Below are 20,121 nucleotides of genomic sequence, written 5' to 3' on the forward strand. Positions count from 1 at the left end.
TCCTTTCAGTAGTTCCAAGAAGGCTCCACAACCATATGCACCACTTAGATGATCCTGAGAACACGGATAACTTCCAAGTGGCCTGAACGATTCTCTAAAAAATGCAAATGACCAGCTGTCTGCAAGGAGTATAAATCCTTCCATTCCCCACCATCCCATTAGAAATGAAGAAGCGTCTTGGATGAGAAGCGAAACGTCTTCAAAGAAAAACAAGAAAGTCCAGTTGCCTCATGAAAAAAGCACCTTTGGTACTCTGGAAGGGAGAGGTCAAGACTTCAACCACATTCTTTATTCCAGTCAAGGTGAAGGTCTCTCACCTGCTCCTGCTCCCCTGCCTGGCTCAGGAGAAGGCCTTCCACCAGGGCCACCGCCTGGGAGCTGGTCTCTGCTCCACACTCCCGCACCAAGTTCTCCATCTCTGGGGGTAGAAGGGCCAGAAACTGCTCCAGAACAACCAGGTCCAGCATCTGGGCTTTGGTGTGCTTTTCTGCTTTGAACCATCGATTACAAAAGTCATGGAGTTGGCTGCAAAGTCCTCGGGGATCCTCAGAAGCCTGATATTGGACGCTCCTGAAGTTGCAGGACTGAACTTCGGAAGGGATGATGGTGTCTTCTTCCAGGATCTTCTGCCCACTTCTTGCCCAGATCTCCTTACAGTGCCCAGGCTGAACAGTTGAAAGTCCTTTTCCAGTTCCCTCACTTGCTAAAGGTTGGGTCTCCATTCTTTCTCTGTCCTGTAACGCAACTCCAAATGGGTCCAAGGACTCTTATGTGAATCTCCAAGAAACGTTTCATTCAAAGGACTGTTTCTCTTGCTGAAGCTGTGGGGATAGTTAGAGGTTCAGCCCTCTGCTTGAGCAAGGGGTTGGGCTAGAAGACCTCCAAAGTCTCTTCCAACTCTGTCATTCCGTTCTGTTCTGTTCTATTCTATTCTATTCTATTCTTGCTGAATTAATTTATTTGAAGCATTTTCTATTTTTTGTTTCTTTTTCACAAGGAAGCTCTTGTTTTTTAAAAACTAAACCTACATTCAGCTCCAAGCGGGTTCACACAACATGTCAACACTCCAAACAAATTAGCCAATCAGAAAATCTCTGTTCACCTTAAAAGAAATGCAGGAACATGACCCTTGCTTAGGATGCTTTATTAACCTTGTTCAAGACTGACTTTTCGAGCGCCAAGTCAGACTCTTACAGGCAGGCATGTCCACACAACATGCCCTGAAGCCCAAAAGGGTCAGTCAACGGTAGGAGCCAACTCCCCCCCCCCCAAGGACTTCCCCAGTCCCCACCTCTTTCCTGGGAATCCTGAGTTCCGTCGAGGAGGGGGCAAGAAGGTTGGTCTGGTCCTCTGCTTCCCCCCCCCACCCGTCTGTTGTGTGCATGGAAAGGGGAGGCAGCAGGGGAACATGGGATTTGGTCTCTCTTACTCTTGGGACTCAGAAGACTGAACTTGGATGAGGACTTGGCATGTGTCCCTCCCTCCTCCAGGATGAGGACCCTCCGCCTCCCTTTGCATGGGAAGAGAGACCCCCCCTCTCCTCCCTTAGGGCCACATCTGGCTGTCTCCCCTGCAAGACATTCCCCCCGCCTTTTTCTTCCTTTTACCTGCAGCAAAGCGCAGAGGGTGATGGAGAGAGAGAGAGAGTGCAGCGTCCTAGAGAGGCAAAGTTCTGGTATGGTATGGAAAGATCAAAGTCCATCGTCACCCTTCCCCTCCAGCTCCTAAAGCCCAATTCCTCCCCGAACGATCACCTCGGACGCCCGCTCCCCTTTGGCTGCTTCCCAGGATTAGAAGCAGGAGGCGCCCTCTTGCAAGCCCCTCCTGCGTCCCCAGATCAGCCGGAAGGAGCGCCCAGCATCTCAAAGAAACCCCGACGGAGTAGAGCGGAAGTGCCCCTCTAGGGAGAGCCGCTCGGTTGCCTGCAAAGCTCTCTCTCCTTCCAAAACCTTCCTGGCGGAAAAACCCTTCCGGGGAGGAAGGCGCATGCGCGCGTTTGGGCTGGGCTGGGCAGGCGGCGGTGGGGCGGTGAGGAAGGCGGAGCCCGTATCCTCCGCTGCGCGCCTCTCTCGGGAATTGGCGTCGGGGCTGAGGGCAGAGCCGCCTCTTGCCTGCGGGACCCGGGGAACACGATCCGGGGCTTGTCCTCAAGGGTCGGTCCGAGGGGTAGCCCAGCTCCGGAGAGCCCCGCTGCTTGCCACCCCCGCACCCCACCCCAAATAATCTCTGACCGACCCGAAATGATTTAATCTTTGCCCTTGATGAGACGCTTCTTCCAAACGACCACGGGCTTCTGAAGAAGCGTCTTTGGGGAAAACCCTCGGAATACAAGGTAGGGTGTTTGTGTGCGCGCGCGGGGGTAGGACTGTTTTGTGCGGGATAGGATAGGACAGGATGGGATTACGATAGGGATAGGATAAGGATAGGGATTGGGATAGTATAGAATAGGGATGGGATTGGGATAGGGGTATGATTGGAATAGGATAGAATTGGGATAGGATAAGGATAGGGATTGGGATAGTATAGAATAGGGATGGGATTGGGATAGGGATATGATTGGAATAGGATAGAATGATAGGATTGGGATAGGATAAGGATTGGGATAGTATAGAATAGGGATGGGATTGGGATAAGGATATGATTGGAATAGGATAGAATAAGAATAGAATTGGGATAGGATGATAGGGATTGGGATAGTATAGAATAGGGATGGGATTGGGATAGGGATATGATTGGAATAGGATAGAGTAAGGATAGGATTGGGATAGGATAAGGATAGGGATTGGGATAGTATAGAATAGGGATGGGATTGGGATAGGGATATGATTGGAATAGGATAGAATAAGGATAGGATTGGGATAGGATGATAGGGATTGGGATAGTATAGAATAGGGATGGGATTAGGATAGGGATATGATTGGAATAAGGATAGAATTGGGATAGGATAGGGATTGGGATAGTATAGAATAGGGATGGGATTGGGATAGGGATATGATTGGAATAGGATAGAATAAGGATAGGATTGGGATAAGATAAGGATAGGGATAGGGATTGGGATAGTATAGAATAGGGATGGGATTGGGATAGGGGTATGATTGGAATAGGATAGAATAGGATTGGGATAGGATAAGGATAGGGATTGGGATAGTATAGAATAGGGATGGGATTGGGATAGGGATATGATTGGAATAGGATAGAATAAGGATAGAATTGGGATAGGATAAGGATAGGGATTGGGATAGTATAGAATAGGGATGGGATTGGGATAGGGATATGACTGGAATAGGATAGAATAAGGATACGATTGGGATAGGGATAGGATTGGGATAGGGTAGGGTAGGGTAGAGTGGGAAAGGATTCTTTATTGGCCAAGTGTGATCGGACACACAAGGAATTTGTCTCCAGTGTATAATAGCTCTCAGTTACATACAAACAATGTGATAAATCATGATCATAATCAGAAAATACAAATCATAAGATATAACACGCAGTTATAGCATAGCATACTAAATAAAAGCAATCAACATAAACCATAATGGGATACTAAATAAAAGCAATCAACATAAATCACAAGACACAAACCACAGGGTGATAAGATGCTAAAGGAATGGTAATAGGAAAGATGAGAAGGACAATAGTAATACAGGCCTTCTATGTGGCTTGACATCCCAGGGTCTAAGAGAGTGTTGTGAGAAATAGTTGTTCAGTAGAGTGATGGCTTGGGGGGGGGGGAAACTGTCCTTGTGTCTTCTTGTTTTGGTGTGCAATCCCTATCGCGTCATCTTGAGGGAAGAAGTTGAAACAGCTTATGTCCAGGAATGTGAGGGCCCTGTAGATATTTTCACAGCCTTCTTTCTGGCTCGTGTAGTATACAGGTCCTCAATGGAAATACGGAAGCAGACGCATTAATAAGAACAATAATCATTTATTCCATTTCTGTCCTGCAGAATTTGCAGGAATACCGGTGCTATTATTTTCTGGTGCTGTTTCGGATCCGGAAGCCTTTTGAGTTAAATGGCTGCTGAACGGCTTGGAGGAAAGCAGGGTGATCCCTCCTTAGAGAGGCTGTTTGGGGGAATCCCTCAGGAAGATCCATCTCAGAAGAGACCATCAGGTAAAAAAGGCTGCTTAGGATGCCCTTTAAGCCTCTGACTTGGCTTTGCTCAATTTCCTTTCGTTGGTGAATTCCTTTTCATTTTTTAAAATGTGTTCTGATGATAACATTACTCAAGAAAGTCTTGTGGCAGCAGCATGCAGTTAAAAAGCAATTGGTCCTTCTGCTGGGGTGGTGGTTCCCAGCCTGTGGTTCTCGGATCCTTGGGGGGTTGGCGATGTTGTCACAGGGGGTCCCACGAAGGCTTGAAGAAATGTTATGATTTAAATTGATATTAATGCCACTCTACAATGCCTTGGTAAGGCCACACTTGGAATACTGCATCCAGTTTTGGTCACCACGATGTAAAAAAGATGTTGAGACTCTAGAAAGAGTACAGAGAAGAGCAAACAAAGATGATTAGGGGACTGGAGGCTAAAACATATAAGGAACGGTTGCTAGAATTGGGTATGTCTAGTTTAACGAAGAGAAGGACAAGGGGGACATGATAGCAGTATTCCAATATCTCAGGGGCTGCCATAAAGAAGAGGGAATCAAGCTATTTTCCAAAGCACCTGAAGCAGGACAAGAAGCAACGGGTGGAAACTAATCAAGGAGAGAAGCAACCTAGAACTACGGAGAAACTTCCTGACAGTGAGAACAATTAATCAGTGGAACAGCTTGCCTCCAGAAGCAGTAAATGCTCCAACCCTGGAAGTTTTCAAGAAGAGACTGGACAGCCATTTGTCCGAAATGGTGTAGGATTTCCTGCCTGAGCAGGGGGTTGGACTAGATGACCTCCAAGGTCCCTTCCAACTTTACTATTATTATTATTAAATCTGGAGTTAAGTCTTGGGGGTCCCTGGCTATGATCTTTGAGCACCAAAAGGTATTTAAAGGGGGTCCGTGTTGAAGAAGAATCAGAAGAATCAATTCTACTCAGCTGGAATAACATTTTATTCTGTAAAACGTCTATTTGGTTAGGATATGGCCCCACCTCTTGAAGACCCTACCTCTGTCTCTTCCTCTTCCGCGCCTTTCTGATTTTGCCACTAGGCCAGTGATGGCAAACTTTTTAGAGCAGTGTTTCTCAACCTTGACCATTTTAAGGCATGTGGACTTCAACTCCCAGAATTCCACAGCCAGCAATGCTGGCTGTGGAATTCTGGGAGTTGAAGTCCACATGCTTTAAAATGGTCAAGGTTGAGAAACACTGCTTTTAGAGACCGAGTGCCCCAAAACAGCCCCCTACCCCGCCTCCCACCCTGCCTGCTCCGCCCCCACCCATCCCCTGCCCCGCCCACCCACAGGGCCACGTACCGCCTCTGGCCCACTGCAGCATATTGCCCAGGCAGCCCTGCAGCGCCATGGCAGCCACACCCTCCACCTACGCCCCGCAGCATCATCTGCACGCTATGGGGCATGAGGGCGGAGTCTTGTCCCTGCTGCCCGGCTGAACATAGTATGTTATCTTTATTAACCATGAGTACTTTACTGGTTGGGAAGCACTGAGGCTTTCTGGAACATACATGCTGAATCCAAGACCCCAATGGAGCATGGTGTCATCATTACAATTAAGCCACAATTGATTATATTTATTATTTGGTTGGAAGAAGAGGGACCCCGCGGGAGTGGCCTTGTCTGTTATGATTTGGGGTTTGGGGGTGAAGTATCTTGAGTGGTATCTGTGGGGGAGCCAGTTGTGGGCTGTTGAGCTGTCCTCAAATGGGTCATTTGGGGCAGCTGTTTTTTCTCCTGGTGCTGGTAAGTTTCCATCAAGATCAATGACAGTGGTGCCCCTAGAGCAGTGGTTCTCAACCTGTGAGTCGGGACCCCATTTGGGGTCGAACGACCATTTCACGGGGGTCGCCAAACAACGCAGTCAGCCATTTTTTTCCCCCTTTTCCTTAGCTGTGCTACTCCCTTTTATTCTGTTGGCTTTTGAAAACCAGTAGAATAGACTCTCTTGAATAGAGTCTAATTCTATTGGCTTTCAAAAGCCAATAGGAATTGTCCAGGCTGTCTCTGCCCTGCTGAGCCCACCAAAAGTCCCATTCTGCAAACGGTGCTGCACCAGTTGAGTAGTCCTCGACTTACGACCGGTTGAGTAGTCCTTGACTTACGACCGGTTGGGGGTCGCGGCATTCAAAAGGTTGAGAATCACTGCCCTAGAGGCTTCTTCTTGGGAGTACAGAAATGTTGGGAAAAAATCTACTTTCATTTTTCTTATTCTATAATAGTCCCATAAGTATTTGGCTGTAAGGTTGCCACTTGGGTTGGGGGTTCCAGTCCATGCCCTTTGGAGAGTGAAGGTGAGACGATGAGAGTACCATCCAGGTGTTTTAGCATCAGTACTTGATTATGGTAAGGTGACCTCCAGGTTATTGACCAATCTTAAATGCCATAGGTTCACCACCACTGCACTAGGCTGATACAGGATGTTGAGTGAACCACAAACAACCTGTTTGATGGAGGCAAACGATTTGGGTTGAGGGAAGACAGAGGACCAATGGGTGGGGGATATCTTCCCCATCCAATTCATTCCTTCGTGGTGGAGAACCGAGGAGCGATCACCTGATGTCCTCCTCTCCCTTTCTAGTCTGCTGCTGTAGTATCCATTAAAGCTAATGCTGGCTGCAGAATTCCGGGAGTTGAAGTCCAGCTGGAGATTTGGGGCTCGGTTGTGACTGTAAGTTGAGGACTTACCTGTATAAGGAAAGAAGGTTAGCGAGAGTGTGAGAATTCAGACTATGTAGGCGATTTGATTTACGACCATCGTGGAGCCTGCTCATCACCCTCGTAAGTCGTGATGGCCCGATCACGTGACCAACTCGATTCTATGGTTTTCATTTGCAATGGTCATTATTGTTACGCCCCTATGACACCAGTAAGGTTAGCGAAAATGTTTAAAAATACTTCGAATAATTGCTGGAAATGTAAACAAAGGCCAGGTACTTACTACCATATCTGGTGGACATGCCTTAAAGCAAAAAGGTTTTGGGGTGAGATAGATACATGGAAAAAATGATTAAAAGAAAGATAGAATTTAAACCAGAACTATTTTTGTTAGGAATATTAGAACCTAACTATGAGAAGGAGAACAAATATTTAATATTGCATATACTGACAGCAGCGAGAATAGTATTTGCCCAGTATTGGAAAAAATGAAAACTTACCAACTGAAGAGGTTTTAATTAAGAAAATTTTAGAATGTGCAGAAATGGATAGATTTAGAGCAGACATGTCAAATACAAGGCCCGGGGGCCAAATGCGGCCCGTGAACTGGTTTCATATGGCCCATGAAGCCATCCTGGAAACAGTGAGGGAACAGCCCCCGTTGCCTTGGCCCTGGCCCAGGCCGGCCGGGAGGGAGCCAATGTACAATTTTGTGGTGGCCATCTATGCTAAAACGCATTCAGTCTTAGCTCCACAAGACCGTCTGGAAACAGCAAGGAACTGGCCCCTGCTGCGTCGGCCCTGCCTCCTGGGTGCATGCTGGGGAGGTGTCACCCTTTGTGAGAAATGAAGAAATGCACCATCGCCTGGAAGTGGCCAGCAAATGGTCCTCACCTATCCGGCTTGATGGGCTCCGGGGGAGGGGTTTCAGCAGGCAATGAGGCTCCTCCAGTGGACCATGCCTTGGCACTTGCCCCGGTCCCACCCCCTTCTGCCAGAGACCCTCAGATCTGTCCCACTCCTGCCCAGGCCCCCACAGGCACCCTTGACGCGAATGATGTAGAACTGGCCACGTCCACCCAGTAGGCCACACCCACTCCGTCCACACCCACCCAGTAGGCCACACCCACTCTGGCCACACCCACCCGGCCCCCCAAGGGCAACTGCAATGCTGATGCGGCCCTCAGTGAAATTGAGTTTGACACCCCTGCTTTAGAGATTAAAGAGAAAGAAGATTCAGTTTACTTTAGAACGTGGGATAGTTTTTACCAATGGTTAGGAAAACAAACTAGTGGGAAATGAATATATGTTATTTTGAATATATATTAGTAAGAAGAACGATATGCATTAACTAACTGATACCATTTATGATTATCGTTTATTACACATTACAGTTACTTATTACTATATCAACTATTGTTAACCGAACATATGTACGCAGACAATAGTCTGTTTGCTAAAGATTGAAAATGTTATTGGGGGATAACCCCAATGTTGATCCCAACCCCAATCCTGATCCCAACCTCACCCTAAACCTTAATCCTTATCCCGATCCTATTCTATCCCCAACCCTATAAAACTCAATAAAATCTTTCAAAAAAAAAAAAAATTAGTGTTTTGCCCCAAACTGGAAGTAACTGCAAAAATGTGGTCACATGACCCCAGGATGTTGCACCTGTACATGTGGCCCATTTGCCAAGTAGGGGGTATCGTCCACCAGCATAACTTTGAATCCAGGTCAACCTATAGAAAAGGTTGAAAACAGCTGCGCTAGGCTGTTCCAACTGAGAAAAAAAAATAAGTATTTGTTGTTGATGGGAAGGGGGACTCTCAGCAAACTTCCAAACGATACAGGGAGGGATATTCTTGAAGGTATCTTCAAGCTCTGGGGTGCTTTATTGCATAAATCTGCTGCTTGAGGATGCATCTTGACCCCTATCTGGAACCACTGGAGAAGGTTGTTCACGTTACTAACAGAAAAGAGTTGAAGGGGACCTTTGAGATCTTTTAGTCCAACCCCCTGCTCAAGCAGGAAACCTTATACCAGTGATGGTGAACCTTTTAGAAACTGAGTGCCCAAACCACAACCCAAAACCCACTTATTTATCGCAAAGTGCCAGGGCTGCATCAGCATTGTGGTACCCTTGGGGGGGGGGGGCAGGGAGGCGCCTCTGACTGCCATCTCTGGCATGCAAAACCCGGGGGCACAAAAATGGACCTCCATGCTACAAGGCGCAAAAATAGCTGCCACCGCACCACGGGATGCAGATACAAGGCGCTGCACCACGCAAAAACAGGGCAGGGCTAGTATCACACAGGCACTAGCCCCGCCCTATTTGCAGTGCGTGCATGCTCGTGGCCCCATGTGCGCACGCACACGTGTAAAATGCTTCCCCCTCCCTTTTCTTCCAGTCCACCAATCGACAATGGTTGGTGACCTCTGCTCTACCACCTCTGCTCGAGTTTGCTAGGCGGCTGCTTCGCCTCCTTTGTGCTGGGTGGGGCTCCTGCTCCGGACGGTGGCGGCCTGATGGACCTGCTGCTGGCAGCACACGTGCCAATAGAGAGGGCTCTGAGTGCCACCTCTGGCACGCGTGCCATAGGTTCTCCACCACTGCCTTATACCATTATTGTACAATAATGAGGAGACAACAAGGGTACAAATTGCCTAAGAAAATGCCTCCAGCCATCTTAAAATGCAGAAATCTGAAGCCAAGCATCACATACTCACAAATATCGTAATTTCTGGCGTATAAGGTGACCCGGCGTATAAGACGACCCCTGACTTTGGTGCTGATTTCCATGCCTAGAAAGTCGTCTTATACGCTGGAAACTACCGTAATTTCCGGTGTATAAGACGACTCAGCGTATAAGACGACCCCTGACTTCGGTGCCGATTTCCGTGCTTTAGAAAGTCGTCTTATACGCCAGAAAATACGGTAAGTCACAGAGCTCGCCAAATGCTGAAGTAGCAGCTTAAGGTCCGGTTCCTAGAACTGGGAAGTTGATCTCTTAAATTTGCTTTAGGCATGCTGAATAACCGAAATCAAGACCAATAAAAGGGAGACTGGGTTCCTGGGGAGGGGACGTGGCTGCTAAGGGGTATTGCTTTTGTTTAGGAATCAATATAGAGCGAGGGGACGTTGCTGCTAAGGAGTATTGCTTTTGTTTAGGAATCAATATAAGGACTTTTGCTTTGCTCCCTATTAACAGGGAGAACCTTGTATTTTGTCCCCTCTGCAATACTTGGCTTCAGCAGATTCTGTGATCTCCATTCCTAAATCGGGTTGGGGGAGAGATCTAAAAGTACAGCACTACTCCCAGTTCTGGTGGAGAGAAATGCAGGTCCTCTCCAATAGTCTCATCTGAATCCCAATTAAAACGGCTCCAGATGACTCTTTGTTACGCTTTGTTGTTGAGATACGGCCACTCTCTCTATGATCTTTGTTAATACAGGACAGATAGGAGCTGGGAAATAATCATCTAAGTCTGGGTGGCTTTCTTTCAAGACAACATGTTATTCTGGCTTCAAGAGAGGGGCACCTCCTCCTTTCTCACTTCAGATGCAGCCAGCTCCCCCCTTCCTCCCTGGCCGCCTCCAGCATGCGCAGAGCTTCGGTCATTTCCAAGCACCTGGGAGGTGTGGAGTTGGAATTGAGTAACCACCATCTCTCATACCTCCACTGGATTTTTGTTGGTCTCCCATGATCAATAGAATTACCACTCGGTACAATCCCTGTCCCAGTGATGGCGAACTTTTTAGAGACCGAGTGCCCAAGCTGCAACCCAAAACCCACTTATGCATCGTTGGGTGCCGGGTGGGTGTGGCCCATTGGGTGGGCATGGCTGCAGTGGTAACAGCAGACTGGGTGGGACTAAAAAGTTCAATCAATCGATTCCAACTTTGCAAGATCTTTTTTTTTCCCGCGAGAAGTTGAAATTGACTGATTGATTGAACCTTTTTTTTTTGTACTCGGCGGCGGAGGCCTAAAGTGAAAAAGGTTTTATAAAATCCAGTTGAAGGCCTAGGACTGGGGCGACGGCACGCATGCCCACAGAGAGGGCTCTGAGTGCCGCCTCTGGCAACCGTGCCATAGGTTCGCCACCACTGCCCTATCCGTAGGCTTCTGTTGCCTCCCACCATTCACACAACCTCATAGTTTGAGTTAATTAACCCAGACGGGCTGTTCTCTACCCACAAGGCACTCATACCTCTCAGTCATCCAGTCAGCCTGCATAAAGAATGGACTTTCTAAAAATTGAAGCTCCAGAATAAGGGAAGAGGGTTCATATAACAAGTAATTCCTGAGTTTTTTTTCCCCTCACTCTCAGAAACCAGACCAACGTCGATGGTAGCTTCTGGCACATCTGTTATCTGTGGTGGAGCACTTGTTTTTGCAAGAAAGGTAAGAACATCTTTCCCTCCTCAAACTGTTAGTGTCATTCAACATGATCCAGCCCTGTCCAAAATCGGGGGGTGGGGGGTGGGGGGTGGAGCGTTTTCATAAGCAGCTTCCTGATACTTTGATAGAAAGTCCCACATCTTATAATACAAAGCCACTCTCTTCTCCCTTGGATGCTGAAGGGAATGTACCTCGTAATGTCATTATGGTTTGAAACTTTGCAATACATGAGCCTGTGATATTGATTGGCAGTCTTAAAAGAGTCGCAGGTTAAAAATTATCTAAATACATTGCACACCGATGTGGAGGTTACAACTAGAAAGAAATTAGGATGATAAGTTGAGTGAGGCTACTGTAGTTTATTGTCTGGTTTACTCTATTAAAATTCTTAAATTGACTGTAGTTTTAAGACAATGATGGCGAACCTTTTAGAGGCTGAGTGCCCAAACCACAACCCAAACCCCACTTAGCATTGTGGTGCCCTCAGGGCGGGCATGGGGGTGTGGCCCACTCGGTGGGCATGACTGCGATTGTCACAGCAGACTGGGTGGCTGTGGCTGGGGTGGGCATGCCACCTCAATGCTGCTCATGGGGGGAATGCCTGTCGGGGCTGGGCAGGGTTGGGGGAGATCCAGGGTGTCTCTGGCGGATGGGCGGTGGCAGGAGGCCCAGCATAGATGGGGGGGGGAGGCATGCAATCCTAGCTGGGACTGGGGAGCCATGGTGCCGATGGGGATCCGGCTTTCCCTGCTTGGGGTGGCCCTTGGCTTGCTGGGTGTGGCCGTGCTCTACCACCACTACTTGAGCTTGCTAGCTGGCTGCTTCGCTTCCTTTGTGCTGGGTGCAGCTGCTGCCCCGGATGGCAGCAGCAGCCTAATGGACCTGCGCAAGCTGCTGGCAGTGGCGGCACGTGTGCCCACAGAGAGGCTCCGAGTGCCACCTCTGGCATGCGTGCCATAGGTTCGCCACCACTATTTTAAGACGTTCCGCTTAAGAAGATGCAAAAGCTTCCCCTTAAGCTTATATTTATGCTATGTAGTTCATATCTACTCATTCTAGTTGTCCTTCAATGAGGATGCTGCAATGGTTGTAAGTGTGAAAAATGGTCATAAGTCCGTTTTTTTCCAGTGCTGTTGCAACTTTGGTCACTAAACAAATGCTTGTAAGTTGAAGAGTACCCGTTTTACCTTGAATTACGCTTTGATTTTTTAAAAATGTAACAAGATCCATTATTACGCTCAAGAACTCATGCAAAGAATATTTAATTTTATTCTTAACTTCCACTATAACAAGGTGATTTATTCATGTTTCACTCGAGTCCTTGGATATTATAGAAGGGTGTACAATAAAAATTAGGGTTTAAAATTAGCCGAACTCATGAAAAGTTATCCTGGCTGCATTTTCATCTGAGGTTCAGGATTCTGTCCCATTTTTTCCCAGGGCAGTTGCTTTTTTTTTTTTTTTTTAATTCTAGTTGGAAGTCAGGTTTGTTGTTTAATTAAAAAAAAAGTTTGCATATACATTTTTCAACTGTATCTTAACAGGGACATTTGTAGAACGTGTGGTTTCTGTTTCAGAACGCTGTTTCCTTTGAGGATGTAGCTGTGTTTTTCTCTGTGGAGGAGTGGTCCCTGCTGGATTGTGAACAAAAGACTTTGTACGAAGAGGTCATGCTGGAAAATGCAAGGAACGTGGCCTCCTTAAGTAAGGAACTCTATTTCTCGAGGCTGAAATTGTGGTAGAAAGTATTTTCTAGTCAGATGTAGAGACTGTCTAGAAAGAGTGCAGAGAAGAGCAACAAAGATGATTAGGGGACCAGAGGCTAAAACAGGGGTGTCAAACTGCCGGCCCACGGGCCAGTTTCATCGTACCGGTTTCATCGCCCACCCCATTGCCAGCAATGTTGAAAAAGCTCCAATATGTTGCGCGACATCACGTGACGTCGTGAGTTTGACATGTCTGGGCTAAAACATATAAAGAACCGTTGCTGGAATTGGGTAATCTAGCGTAAGACTAGGGGGTGACATGATAGCAGTCTTCCAATATCTCGGGCTGTCACAAAGAAGAGGGAGTCGAGCTATTCTCCAAAGCGCTTGAAGGCAGGACAAGAAGCAACGGGTGGAAACTGATCAAGGAGAGAAGCAACCTAGAACTAAGGAGAAACTTCCTGACTGTTAGAATAATTAATCAGTGGAACAACTTGCCTCCAGAAGAGGTGAAGTTCTTAAGAAGAGATTGGAGCTCCAGTTGTCTGAAATGGTGTAGGGCAGCGGTTCTCAACCTTTTTATACGGCGACCCCCGGTCACACGGATGCGGCGCGCGTGCGCGGCGGTGCCCCCATGCGCGGCGGCGCCCCCTGAGGGGGAAAAATGGCGGATCGCGTTGTTTGGCGACCCCCGTAAAATGGTCGTTCGACCCCAAATGGGGTCGCGACCCATAGGTTGAGAACCGCTGGTGTAGGGTTTCCTGCCTATGCAGGAGGTTGGACTAGAAGACCTCCGAGATCCCTTCCAACTCTGTTATTCTATTCAGACATAGATTTCTTTCTCAGGGGAAATGCTGGCCTCTTGTTTTCCTATGTTGGAGGAGAGTGTCCTCATCTACATTTCTGCTCCTACTTGGTCTGCTAAAGAAGGGCTAAAACATTTGTCCTATCTCCAGATACAGGAGAGGGGTCCTCCAGGGGGTTTCCCATCCCAGCCAGTTTCCATTCCTGTCTGTCCCACTTTATAGATAGCCTTCCTCTTCCTCTTTGTATTTTTCTGTCTATAATGATGGCGTGAGGAAGCCCTAATAAAGGTAGTCCTTGACTCACGGCTACAATTGAGCTGAACATTTCTGTTGTTAAAGCGAGACATTTGCTAAGTGAAGTTTACCCCTTACTACCTCTCTTATTGCAGTTGTTAAATGAATCATGGCAATTGTTCAGTCAGTGACACAGCTGAACGTGCCTTCCCCATTGGCTTTGCTTATCAGAAGGTTGCAAAAATAGGATCACATGCAACCGTCATCGATATGAACCAGTTCCCAAGTACTGTATCTGAATTTGGATCACATGGTCTCAGGGACAGTACAGTGGTCATAAGTGTGAAAAAACGGTCCTAGGTTACTTTTTCCCCCAATGTCATTATAATTTTGAATGGTAACTAAGCAAACTGTTGTTAAGTCGAGGATCACCTGTAGCCCCACAGAGAGTGTCACTTATAGAGAGTTGGGCTGTTCAACATATAGAGAACTAGGGTGGGCCAAGTTCTCAAAAGATGGGACCTTCAACCTAAGTCAGTGATGGTGAATCTTTTAGAGACCGAGTGCCCAAGCTGAAACCCAAAACCCACTTATGTATCGTCAGGTGTCAGGTGGGCGCAGCCCATTGTGTGGGTGTGGCCAGTTGGCTGGGTGTGGTTGCGGTGGTAACGGCAGACTGGGAGGGACTAAAAGTTCAATCAATTCCAATTTGCGAGATCTTTTTTTCCCGCGAGAAGTTGAAATTGATTGATTGAACCTTTTTTTCCCCCACACGGTGGCAGAGGACTAAAGTGAAAAGGTTTTATAAAACCTAGCTGAAGACCTAGGACTGGGGCGACGGCGCGCGTGCCCGCAGAGAGGGCTCTGTGTGCCACCTGTGGCACCCGTGCCATAGGTTCACCACCATGGACCTAAGCTGTTCTCCCTCTCATTTTCTCCAAGGCTTTCTTTTGTAAGTTCTGTCAGCAAATGCTGAGACAAGTAAGGATGAATGAATGCACCCAGATTGAGAACCAGTTTTTTTTCAAGGCAGAGCTCCCTCATGGAGAGGAAGCTGTAGCTCAGTTCTCAAGTCCAAGTCCATCAGCACTTCTCTTTTCTCAGTTTGAAATTAAACCAGTCGGTTCTTCATCATCAAGCCCATTATTGAATAGAGGCAGCTTTCAAAATTACCTTCTGCTTCCTTCTTTGGAATGTCTATGGAGATTCTCAGTCCTCCAGGTCATAGTTATCCCAAAGGTGCTTTTTCACGAGCCAACTGAACTTTCTTGTTTTTCTTTGAAGATGTTTCACTTCTCATCCAAGAAGCTTCTTGCTCTGACTGGATGTCAATGCTGCTAACATCGGATGTTCTTGCTTGACAAAATATGAAGATGCAGACATTTTCTATTTAACCTGTGTATTACTTTTAGAGTTAAAATTAGATAGTTGATGGAAGGGAGGGGGGAAGGATGTACTTGGGGACTAGTTAGCCATAACAATATTTCAGTAGGGTATTTTTCAGGGTTAGTTGTAACAAGAGGAGATAACAGGAGAGAAAGTTCACACTTCAGACTAATTGGAGAATGTGATTAATGAATGTTAAATGAAGGAGTGAGTTATGCTTTGTTATGGTGTGCTGGGGGAAGAGAATTCAGATTTTGGCTTCACTATGTACGTGCCGAAGCTATGTAGCAATTAAAAAGATTCTTTAATGTAAACAATGCCTCAAAGTTCTTTGAAGAGCTTCTTCTTTCGGAACCATGACACTGGATGGTGGGGAGTGGAAGGATTTATACTCCTTGCAGACAGCTGGTTATTTGCATTTTTTAAGAGAGTCATTGAGGCCATCCTGGAGGTTTATCTGTTCTAAATGTTCTAAAGAGGTCATCTATGTCAAAATTGAATAGCCCTCTCTGCGGGCATGCGCGCCGTCGCCCCAGTCCTAGGCCTTCAGCTAGGTTTTATAAAAAGGGATACGACATCATCTATCTCCAATCTACAACACAGTCCTTTCAGCAGTTCCAAGAAGGTTTCACACCCATTTGCACTATTCAGGTGACTTTGAGGACACGGATAAACCTCCAGGTGGCCTCAACAGCTCTCTAAAAGAATGCAAATGATTAGCTGTGGGCAAGGAATATAAATCTTTCCATTCTCCACCACCCAGTCAGGGCTGAAGAAGCTTCTTTGATGAGAAGCAAAACATCTTCAAAGAAAAATAAGGAAATTCAGTTCTCTCATGAAAAAGCACCTTTGGGATTCTTCTTTGGAACTGAATCTGAAGATGTAGTAGAGCTGATGGTGCCCAGGGACAGGATGGGCAGGATTCAGGTGTTTCATTCTATGTCATGGAGGATAAGAGGGAAGCCTGTGGCAGATCTTACATCAACCTGATACCAAGCACAGCCCCAGGTTATGAACACACTCTGATAGAAGCAGGTAGAGGAATAACAAAAAAGAGCTAAAAGGAAGGGAAGCTGGAGGGAAGTTTTAATAGTGTTCAGATAAGGGCTTGCAACAATGATGCTTGATCCCATTTGCACCTCACTTTGTGTCAATTTTCCTTTTTCTTTTTTCTATTTGAAACAGATGATGGATGGGAGATGGAGAGTTCCGGCCAAGAGGCAGCAACACCTTTGCCAAAAGACAAAAAGGAAGTTGCGGAAAAGTTTTCTGGGAAGCAAAGTTCTGTGGAAAAAGAGTTAAAGGGGGAGCTGGGAAAATGCTCTGCTTTACCATGTGTAGATATCCGTGTCTTCTTAGCCAAAGATGTTCATCCAAAAAGAAAAGTGTGTCCGACGTGTGGAAAAATATCCACAGATGAATCAGGGTTATGCAACGGTTGCAGAAGCCACACTGCAGAGAAACAGAATGAAAGTGGAAAACGCTCCAGAAGGACTTTCCTCCTTACTTTATGTCAGAGAATACAAGGAGAAAAACCGTACCAATGTCTGGTGTGTAGAAAGTGCTTCAAAGATTTAAGTCATTTTACTTCTCACTACAGGGTCCACACAGGAGAAAGACCATACAAATGCACGGTATGTGGAAAGTGTTTCAAAAATCCAAGTCATCTTATTTGCCATAGTAGGATTCACACGGGAGAGAAACCATATAAGTGCACCGAGTGTGGAAAATGCTTCACCGAGTCTCGTTCCCTCACTTGCCATAAAAGAATCCACACTGGGGAAAAACCGTACGAATGTAAAGAATGTGGAAAGAGTTTCAATCAAAAGCATAGTTATACGGTACATAACAGAATCCACACAGGGGAGAAACCATACATGTGCATGGAGTGTGGGAAATGCTTTACTGAATCCAGTTCCCTCACTTGCCATAAAAGAATCCACACTGGGGAAAAACCATACAAATGCACCGAGTGTGGAAAATGCTTCAGTGAGTCAGGTTCACTCGCTTCTCATAAAACAATCCACACAGGGGTGAAACCATATGAATGCCAGGAGTGTGGGAAGAGCTTCAGAGCTTCAGTTTTACTTGCTTCCCATATAAGAATCCATACTGGGGAGAAACCATATAAATGCACGGAATGTACAAAGAGTTTCCGTTCTGCAAAGCATCTTAGTTTCCATAAAAGAAAACACACAGGGGAGAAACCATATAAATGTGTGGAGTGTGGAAAATGCTTCACTGAATCAGGTTCCTTGACTTACCACAAAAGGATCCATACTGGCGAAAAGCCATATAAATGCATGGAATGTGGAAAGAGCTTCAGAGCTTCAAGTTTTCTGACTTCTCATAAAAGGATCCACACTGGGGAGAAACCGTACAAATGTAAGAACTGTGCAATGAGCTTCAGTCAAAACTATCAGTATGCTATACATAGCAGAATCCACACTGAAGAGAAACCATATAAATGCACAGAGTGCGGAAAAGGCTTTCACAAGAACAGTCACCTTACTTACCACAAAAGGATTCACACTGGGGAGAAACCGTATAAATGCAAAGAATGTGGCAAGAGCTTCATTCAGAAATATCAATACACTGAACATAACAGAATCCATACTGGGGAGAAACCATATAAATGCACAGAGTGTGGAAAGAGTTTTAGAGCTTCCAGTTTTCTTACTTCCCATAAAAAGTTCCATGCCGAGGAAAAACCATATAAATGCATGGAGTGTGGAAAGCCCTTCACGAATTCTGGTTCCCTTGCTATCCATAGGAGGATCCACACTGGGGAAAAACCATATCAATGTAAGGATTGTGGAAAAAGCTTTAGTCAAAAACATCATTATACTAGACATAGCAGAATCCACACTGGGGAGAAACCATTTAAATGCATGGAATGCGGGAAATGCTTTACGGAGTCACGTTCCCTTACTTGCCATCAAAGGATTCACACTGGTGAGAAGCCATATGAATGCGCTGACTGTGGAAGACGGTTTACTGAATCCCGCTCTCTCGCTTCACATAAAAGGATCCACACTGGGGAAAAACCATATAAATGCCTGGAGTGTGGGAAGAGCTTTAGAGCTTCAAGTTCTCTCACCTCCCATAAAAGGATCCACACTGGGGAAAAACCCTATGAATGTAAGAACTGTGCAAAGAGCTTCAGACAAAAATATAATTATACTATACATAACAGAATCCACACTGGTGAGAAACCTTATAAATGCCTGGAGTGTGGAAAAAGCTTCCGTTCTCAAAAATATCTCCCTTCCCATAAACGGATCCATACAGGGGAGAAACCATATCAGTGCAAGAAATGTGACAAAAGCTTCAGTCAAAAACATCATTGTACCGAACGTAACACAGTCCACACTGGGGAGAAAGCATATCAATGCATGGAGTGTGGAAAATGTTTCTCTGAGTCAGAGTCCCTCACTTCCCATCAAAGAATCCACACGCATGAAAAAAAATATAATTGTATGGGGAATGGTATTTACTCGGCATCGGTCCCTTTATGAGCATAGAAAAACCCATTCAAGGCAAACCCATAAAAACAGACTAGAACTGGATTGTGCATCAAAAATTTTGCAGGCTACAGTCTTACACTATCCCCCCCCCCGAATGAAATGTTAGAAGGTGGAAGATAAGGAACGATTCTGAAGAGAATGGAGAAGAATAACTACAACTGATTACTTGAGTGATATTAAGCATTTGTCCTTACGGAACCCTGAATCTAATCTTTTTGGGAAGATCCACTTTGACACCCTTTACTGTTTATCTCTCTCAATTTATTGCCAGTACCCGTGTTTCCCTCAAAACAAAACTGGGTCTTATATTAATTTTTGCTCCAAAAGACGCATTAGAGTTTATTTTCCGGTTAGATCTTATTTTGGGGGAAATATGGTAGAAGCACCCAGAAGTGACAGTAGAGCAACTCTGGAATTTTCGCTCTTTGCAGCTAAAACCTTAGTTTGCATCTCTCTTGGTACCCCTCTGATTGATCAGATTTTTAATTACAAGGGTTGTCAACACTTTCTGTGTTTTATTTACTCTTCTGGTGTCCTCACTGTAATGAGATAGAAAAATCCATGCTGGTTCTAAGGCACAGTTGGGTGATCTTGGCTTCATTGTGATGTAATTTCTTGAATAAAAAAATGTACCTTTTGGCTTTCTCTCTTTCAAAGGTTAGTTTGCAGAATTGTTTTATAAAGCATCAGCCTCCTAACTTGATTCTTTCTCTCTACGAGACTTTTAACCTACACAGTGGGTTAGGACAGGAATCCTGGCAGTGTTCCACAGTTGTAAAGTGGAAGGTAAAAAGGTTTCATTCTCTTGTTCTCAAATAATATTTTCCAATTAATTATTAGAGCTGTGATTGCATGTAGAGTTTGGGTTGAATTCCAGACCCATAGCTCCTTAGGGCAGTGATGGCGAACCTTTTAGAGACCGAGTGTCCAAACTGCAACCCAAAACCCACATGCATCATTGGGTGCTGGGTGGGTGTGGCCCACTGGGTGGGCGTGGCTGTGATGGTAACAGCAGACTGGGTGGGACTAAAAAGTTCAATCAATCAATTTGAACTTTGCAAGATCTTTTTTTTCTTGCAAGAAGTTGAAATTGACTGATTAATTGAACCTTTTTTTTTTTTGCACATGGCGGCGGAGGCCTAAAGCAAAAAGGAAAACTCAGCTGAAGGCCTAGGACTGGGGCGACGGCGCGTGTGCCCACAGAGAGGGCTCTGAGTGCCACCGCTGGCACCCGTGCCATAGGTTCGCCACCACTGCCTTAGGGAATCCTATGCAATGCAGAAATCCTTT

At 46.0% G+C, this 20,121-nt stretch overlaps 2 protein-coding genes across 2 annotated transcripts in view; one reads left to right on the forward strand and one right to left on the reverse strand.

The window, feature by feature from the left end:
- LOC120302126 (zinc finger protein 91-like) overlaps nucleotides 1-1,868 on the reverse strand; it is a 32,368-nt gene extending 30,500 nt beyond the window's left edge. Inside the window, exons 1-2 of the mRNA XM_039330039.1 lie at nucleotides 1,608-1,868; nucleotides 318-821 (exon numbers count right to left, since the gene is read on the reverse strand). Coding sequence (XP_039185973.1) covers nucleotides 318-722 — 405 coding nt within the window. The 5' untranslated portion in view covers nucleotides 723-821; nucleotides 1,608-1,868. The remainder of the gene's footprint in view (nucleotides 1-317; nucleotides 822-1,607) is intronic.
- Nucleotides 1,869-2,005: 137 nt separating this feature from the next.
- LOC120302129 (zinc finger protein 420-like) lies at nucleotides 2,006-19,468 on the forward strand. Its single transcript, XM_039330048.1, has 5 exons — nucleotides 2,006-2,332; nucleotides 3,948-4,114; nucleotides 11,102-11,175; nucleotides 12,750-12,876; nucleotides 16,490-19,468. The coding sequence occupies exons 2-5, from the start codon at nucleotides 4,015-4,017 to the stop codon at nucleotides 18,820-18,822; spliced, it is 2,634 nt and encodes an 877-aa protein (XP_039185982.1). The 5' UTR covers nucleotides 2,006-2,332; nucleotides 3,948-4,014; the 3' UTR covers nucleotides 18,823-19,468.
- The last annotated feature ends 653 nt before the right edge of the window (nucleotides 19,469-20,121 follow it).

This window comes from Crotalus tigris, unplaced genomic scaffold (genome assembly GCF_016545835.1).
Source record: "Crotalus tigris isolate CLP2741 ecotype Arizona unplaced genomic scaffold, ASM1654583v1 scf7180000024423.372371, whole genome shotgun sequence".
NCBI classification, from domain to species: Eukaryota; Metazoa; Chordata; class Lepidosauria; order Squamata; family Viperidae; genus Crotalus; species Crotalus tigris.

Coding starts and splice junctions, on each gene's coding strand:
- LOC120302129 (XM_039330048.1), top strand. CDS start 4,015: ATGGCTGCTGAACGGCTTGGAGGAAAGCAGGGTGATCCCTCCTTAGAG. Junction 4,115..11,101: donor ATCTCAGAAGAGACCATCAG/GTAAAAAAGGCT, acceptor CCTCACTCTCAG/AAACCAGACCAACGTCGATG. Junction 12,877..16,489: donor AAGGAACGTGGCCTCCTTAA/GTAAGGAACTCT, acceptor TATTTGAAACAG/ATGATGGATGGGAGATGGAG.